Source organism: Camellia sinensis, chromosome 11 (assembly GCF_055761805.1).
Source record: "Camellia sinensis isolate YWXY chromosome 11, ASM5576180v1, whole genome shotgun sequence".
NCBI classification, from domain to species: Eukaryota; Viridiplantae; Streptophyta; class Magnoliopsida; order Ericales; family Theaceae; genus Camellia; species Camellia sinensis.
Genome location: NC_138971.1, coordinates 40,366,498 through 40,373,867, shown reverse-complemented (window position 1 = coordinate 40,373,867; position 7,370 = coordinate 40,366,498). Strand labels below are relative to the sequence as shown.

The window sequence follows — 7,370 nt, the reverse complement described above, 5'->3', positions numbered from 1 at the left end:
GGTTCTCAAAATCACAGAACCGTTAGGATCGGTTTGGTTCTTGGATTTTCTTAGAACCGAACCAATTCAGACTGTGTAAACCCCTACTGTTTATATCCCATAAATTTGGATGGTATTGTTTATTGGACTTTTGTTTAGTTGTTCAATTTGATTATGGTTTCATGTTTAGGCTTACGTGTGCCTTGGGTTAAGGCCCTGTAGGTCACAGCCGGTCATATCCGGATTTGGGATGTGACAATAACAACCTAACCAACTCAGCTGTATTAGTTATTCAGTGAATCTGTTAATCGGTGAGTTGATCTGATGGTTGTTGTGTGAGTTGATCTAATGGTTGTTGCGGTGGTTTATCATGATATATTATCAAAATCATGTTTTCTATTAAATTTTTTATTTTATTTTTACCAAAAGAAATATGATATGTTCGTACACGATTGTTGATTAATCTAATGTTTTATGAAAGATCTCCTCAATTGTCTCTACAAAATTATCTGTACCCATGCCGACAGTACCTTAAGGAACCCTTACCCAATTCCATTCTATAATTTAGCAATTCTATTCCTTGTACTATATTTAAGACAAGGAATATGTATAAGAGAAAATGCCAAGACTCAAATCAAGCATTAGTAAATTATAACATTTCGTCAGTAATATATCTATATATATATATATATAAAAGTTCTATATACAAATGATTTTTTTATTGATATTTTTAACCAAGACAAAAAATAATGTGTCACTACAACAAATAAAGGTTTTAGGAACAAAAAATTTTTTATCTCTAAAGTGAAAATTTGGTTAAAAAAAAAAAAAAATTAGGGTCCAATAAATACGACATATAAAAGATTTATATACCAATTTTTTGTCTTCATACGTGAAAATTTTGTTGTGAAAAAATATTTGAAAATCAATTTCTGTCGTTGTGAGGATAATTATTAAATGGTCGTCCCAAAAAGTTTTAAAAAATGACTTTTAGCAACAGTTTTGAAATGTCACTCATAAATGTATAAAATAATTTCATACAAAAATGCTTATTTTTTAAAACCAAAAATTTTGTACAAAAAATATAGTAATTCATCACTAAATATCCAAATTCGTCGCTAAAAATGTAATAATAACACTTTTGACAACAAAAATATTTTTTTCTTAAAAAGTAATTTATGTCCCTAAATTTTTGTTTGGAAATTTTTAGTGTAATGTACACTTCTAAAAAAAAAATACAGATAAATAGTAAACTTTATATATATTAATAATTAAAAGGGTATCTACCAATAGGTCCCAATAGTAGGACCTAATACCCATCAAATTATTTTGAAAATAAGTCATAATAAAATTCACCTTGCTTGTTTTCACTTTTCAAAAAACACTTTTCAGGAAATTTTACTTTCTTATTTTTCCTTTTTTTTTTTTGTTTTTACTAAGTTTTGTTTTAATATTTTAAACAATTTTTTTACTTTTTAGACACACCTAACATAAATACACCTAAAAAGTAAAAAAATTGTAAAAAAAATCTTTTAAAAATTCACTAAATACCAAAAATATAAAAAAAAAATACAAGAATTCAGTACATTATTTGTATTTTTATGTATTTATTAATTTTTTAAAATATTTTTTCACAAATTTTTTACTTTTTAGATGCATCTAGTACATCTAAAAAAGTAAAAAAAATGTTTAAAATTTAAAAAATATTCACTAAAAACAAAAAAACACAAAAACCAAAAAAGTCAGTTTTCAAAAAACTTAATCCAGAAAACTCAAACCAAACATACTGATTTGTCACTAAAACAATCGGTGACCTTTTCTGTCATTGTTTTTCTAAATATTTGCTAAACTTACAATTAGTGATTTTTTTCTTTGACGAATTTTTTAAACTGCTATTAAAAATTAAAAATTAGTAACTTTTTTTGTGACGATTTGCTAAAACTTACAATTAGTGACATTTGTTATGACAATTTTTAAACTGTCGCTTAAAATTAACAATTAGTTACGTTTTTTAATAATATTTGATAAAAAATATCATTAATTATCATAAAACATATTGGATAATAACTACACATATTACATGAGTCTCCCTAATTAAAATCACATGTTATGGTATACATCTTCAATATGCAAGTTATGATATTTATCACAAATGCCATATTTGATTTTTTTTTTTTTTTGAGACATACGTAAACGCTAGATAATTAAATAAATTTTAGATCGTAATCAAAATAATGTTGTGGCTAAATAATTTTTGGATCGTAAGCAAAATAATATTATAAGGAACATCACAATGAATCATAATTAATACAATAATGTTTATAACCAAATTATAATCAACACATAACTAACACCACAACAGATCGGAACTAACTACCAACATGGTAACTAGGGATACTCTTGGGCATAGCCTGGAGTGTGTATCATAGAATTTCTTATATTTTATTTATTTTATTTTCAAGTCTGTTGTATGCTTTTCCTTGATGATCAAGTTCTTCATTTAGATGCAAAATATTATCTGATCATCCAGACAAACAAAAAAAAAAAAGAAGATGCTTGGCGGTGGAATTGTTAGTCACCAACTGACGGCGCGATGATTTCAAACAATAGTTCTCTATACCTCTCCGTAAGTTTGGCACTCTCTCTTGGAGTGGAATCTTCAATTTTACTATTCTAATCTTGCAAGCTTTTTCTTCCATTTTCCCACAGATTTCTCGAGAAAATGGAGATTACACATCTTCGTTCTTGGTTTTTTTGCCTGTTCTCTCTCTCAGTGCTCTCGCTCTTCGTCTTAGTTCATGGTCGGTCCACTTCGATCGACGCTTTTGTAATGCAGGATCTGAAAAAGAGTCTTAACCCATCGGATTCACTCGGTTGGACAGACCAGGACCACTGCAAATGGCAATACGTGACATGTTCCTATGACAATCGGGTCACCCAGATCCAAATCGGGTATCTAAACCTCACAGGGTTTCTCCCTCCGAGCCTTGCTAACCTCACCGCCTTGCAGACACTCGATCTCACGGCCAACAGTCTTGGTGGTAGGCTCCCAAGTCTGGCTGGGTTGAGCTCGCTTCAAGATCTCTTCCTCAGCTACAACATGTTTTCCTCCATTCCCTCTGATTTCTTCCTCGGCATGACGTCCTTGGAAATTGTCGGCCTCGACTACATCCCCTTCTCGGCACAGCCTATACCGGACAGTATCCAAAGCGCATCGAGCCTCAAGGTTTTCTCAGCCACTCTCTCCAACTTCACTGGGAAAATTCCGGATTGTTTTGGTGTTGCAAGGCTAACGGCACTTTACTTGGCATCCAACAACCTTGAGGGCGGGCTGCCGGCGACCTTTTCGGGTTCTTCAATCGAACAATTGTGGTTGACTGGGCAGAATAGTATTCATAAGCTCAATGGTTCAATTGCTGTGATACAGAACATGACCAAGTTGACCGAACTGTGGTTGAATTCTAATAACTTTTCAGGTCAATTTCCGGACTTTTCAAGGCTTACTTGGCTGGAGAGCTTTGAAATGTCGGACAACAGCATTACAGGTCAGGTACCGACATCTTTGGTGAATCTTCCAAGGCTTACGAATGTGAGATTGATGAACAACCTATTACAAGGGCCAACCCCAAAGTTTAATTCTTCTGTCACGGTAGATACAGAAAATGGGTCCAATAGTTTTTGTTTATTAGTTCCTGGAGTTGCCTGTGATCCCCGGGTGAATACGTTGCTTTTAATTGCGAAGTCTGTTGGTTACCCAACGGTGTTCGCAAAGAAATGGAAAGGGAATGATCCTTGCAATAACTGGCTTGGGATCAATTGTGTGAATCAAAACATTACTTTTGTCAATTTTCCAAATTTGGGTCTTGCAGGTACAATTTCTCCAAACTTCTCATCGGTCATTTCGTTGGAGGTACTAATTCTTGCTAATAATAATTTGACGGGTACTATCCCAAACGAGCTTACAACTTTGCCTAACCTTATAAAACTAGATGTCTCGAACAATCGACTTTTTGGACAAATTCCATCGTTTAAGAGTAATGTGGTTGTACAGACTGATGGCAATCCTGATTTAGGTAAGGATGGTGTTGCTCAACCACCAACGATATCTGTACCACCTTCAAAGACTTTTTCAAGAAGTGGTAATAGATTCTTGATTGAAGTGATTGTGGGTCTCGTAATTGGGGGTGTTTTTGTAGTTTTATTGGTTGGGATTTTGATATATTGCCTATATTGTTGCGAACGAAAGCATTCTAGTGATTTTCATGTCATTGAAGTTGGACGTTTGGCAATTTCTATTCATGTTTTAAAGAGTGCGACTAACAATTTTAGCAAACAGAACATATTGGGAACAGGTGGATTCGGAACTGTTTACAAAGGGGAGTTGCATGATGGGACTAAGATTGCTGTTAAAAGAATGGAGCCTGGACTGGTCAATGAGAGGGTCTGGGATCAATTCAAGTCTGAGATTGCTGTGCTTAGTAAGTTTCGACATAAGCATTTAGTTTCTCTTATAGGATATTGTTTGGATGGAAATGAGAGGCTACTTGTTTATGAATACATGCCTCAAGGGACTATTAGCAGGCATTTGTTTAGATGGAATGAAGAAGGGCTGAAAGCCCTTGAATGGTGGGAAAGATTGGCTATTGCTCTGGATGTGGCCAGAGGCGTTGAGTATCTGCATGGTTTAGGTTTTATTCATAGGGATCTCAAACCATCCAACATTCTCCTAGGAGATGACATGCATGCTAAAGTAGCCGATTTTGGATTTGTTCGTCGTGCACCAAATGGAAAGTCTTCAGTTCTAACTAAACTAGCTGGAACTTTTGGGTATCTCGCACCTGAATATGCAGGTACTCTTTTCTAAATTGAACATTGCTCACATATTGCAACCAACACTACAAATTTTACACAGAATGATTTGATTGCACTGACAAAGTCGATGGATCCATGTCACAAATTTGGGATCTAGATGGTTGTTCCTTCTAATTAGATAGTCTCCTCCATTTTCTTATCGTTGATGTTTAGAATTTTTAGTTTTGGACATTTTGCAGGCATCAATACCTACTATTATCTTTAATTATTATGTTTCTATGGTTTGACATTCAGGTGCATAATAGCTTAACTTATGTATGACTGTAGGATGGACCATAAAACAAAAGGAAATTGGCTTTTAAGCCTTTGTTCTTTAGTGACATTGTTTTTAACCCTTTTATGATATGTTGTACTTTGGATAATATATAATACCCTAGTAGGATAGTACATGGTGCATTAATTTTTGTTGTACGTGAAATGTGTTCGTTGTGCTTTTTGCATTTCCAACAAATTAATCTAGTCATTGTTGGAGCAGAATATCATTATTTGGAACTTACTATAACATGTTTGTTGAGTCTGTTTGTCTATGTGAATGATGAATTATCGCATTTTTTGGGCTGAATTGTTAGGTGGAATGATTCCTACCTTTTGAATGTTCAATTTGTTATGGGTTTTCCAATGATCTTCTCTATTTATGGTTGCCGTTAGATTTCTCATCAAATTCTAGCATTCAAATGTCTTGTTCTTATTTTTGTCAGAGAAGGGGCCAGTCCATGGTGCGCAGCTCCTATGATTCACATAAGAGCTATGACTCAATGTACTTGATATTATAAATTTGATAACACTGAATCGTAACCTTTGAAAATATTCATTCACACTGTAGAATTTGCCTCACATAAGAGATACGCTATTGGCTTTAATGTCTAATCTTAGTCTTTTTCGTTAAAGTCAAATCTTTTGAACATGTATTTTTGAAATTCGTGCAATTTTTTAGTACATAATTTTTAAATTTAAAATTTTGAAGTCACGCGTTGAAAATTCTAATCTTGCATATGATTGGACAGTGACAGGACGAGTGACAGTTAAGATTGATGTGTTCAGCTTCGGTGTGATTCTAATGCAGCTTATTACGGGAAAAAAAGCTGTAGTTGAGCTTGAGACCCATCAAGATGAGTGCATTGGTCTTGTCACATGGTTCCGCAAAATGCGTATGCACGAAATTGCATTCCATAAGGCCATTGACCCTGTGATTGATCTTGATGAAGAAACTCTTGCTAGTATCAGCATTGTTGCTGAGTTAGCTGGCCACTGCTGTGCAAAGAAGCCCTCCCAAAGGCCCAACATATGCCATGCAGTCAATGTTCTTTCATCTCTTGTAGAACTCTGGAAACCATTAAACCGTCACTCTGAGGAGGGAGTTGGATCATCTGGAGAGCTCAAACTAAAAGATCAATGCCACACATTTCAAAATGAGTTGCCACAATTTTCAAAGTTTAGATAAGTAGTTATAATTTTGTAAGATCACTACTAATTTAAGAGTTTCGATATATGTAAATTTGTTTTAAAAAAATGTGTGGAAAGGGCCTTTAAATTCTCCCTATTTTCACATTGACTTCGATTTGAAGATAGCAAAGGCAATTAAGATGTGGCAAGCGCTAATAGAAATGAATTCACAGATAAATCTTTTGTACGTAAATTTTGTTAAATATGTCTATGGTATACCAAATGCACCTTATAATTAAAGAAGAAAATAACTTCATTTTATACTTTTTTTAGTAATGCCCAAACAACAAAAAAATAAATAAATAAATAAAATAAAAAACTGTCTTAATTAAACACAACATGAGGTATAATTAAAGATTTCATGAGTCATAACTAAAATAATGTCACAACTAAAGAAGAAAATTAGTTATAATTAAAGAAGAAAATGAAATAATTAGGGATACATGTAATACACTATTTTTAAGGATGTGTACATTAGAATTTCTCAAGTTTGTATGCATACATGAATAATAACAAATAGTACATAGCTTCTCTCTAATTGTATTCTCACGATGTTGTGGAGCTTGCATTTTTATTTTTATTTTCATAATTGGATGTTCAATTATTGAAGAGAAGGGGGACCCTTACAATTATATGCATGTCCATGTAGTAAAAAATAAATATACATATATGATTATTCTATTTATTGTTCAAGTTATTTTAATCAATGCTAGAATGCATTTAATTAAAATTTGTTTTGAATTGGTGCTCTTTTTTTATTTTTCTATTTTTTTAAATCCCACTAGCAGAAAATCCGTGTTATGCACGATTTTTTTATTTTTATTTTTTTAATTTTAGTTTTTATTTTTAAAATTGAGTAGACAAGTCTATTTATATGCAACATATAAAACAATGTATAAAAGAAAGTTGTGACATGATTCGGGCACAATTTCTTTCACATTGGGCATCGTGTTTCATGTTTCTTAATGACACAAACCTTGATTATTGTAGGATCTTTAGGTATGTTTCTTATCTTATCATCGCTAACTAACTTTAGTTATTTTAATTAACTGACTTTTTCTATACAAAATATTAAT

General features: G+C 32.7%; 1 protein-coding gene across 1 annotated transcript; it reads left to right on the top strand.

Annotated features, from left to right (window-relative positions):
- Positions 1 to 2,369: 2,369 nt before the first annotated feature.
- Positions 2,370 to 6,382, top strand: LOC114309391 (receptor protein kinase TMK1). Its single transcript, XM_082893778.1, has 2 exons — positions 2,370 to 4,829; positions 5,856 to 6,382. The coding sequence occupies exons 1-2, from the start codon at positions 2,702 to 2,704 to the stop codon at positions 6,290 to 6,292; spliced, it is 2,565 nt and encodes an 854-aa protein (XP_082749904.1). The 5' UTR covers positions 2,370 to 2,701; the 3' UTR covers positions 6,293 to 6,382.
- The last annotated feature ends 988 nt before the right edge of the window (positions 6,383 to 7,370 follow it).

Bases quoted from the DNA above. Each gene is read 5' to 3' on its own strand.
- LOC114309391 (XM_082893778.1), top strand. From the start codon at position 2,702: ATGGAGATTACACATCTTCGTTCTTGGTTTTTTTGCCTGTTCTCTCTC. The intron at 4,830-5,855 runs GTACTCTTTTCT...ATGATTGGACAG, and splicing joins TCTCGCACCTGAATATGCAG to TGACAGGACGAGTGACAGTT.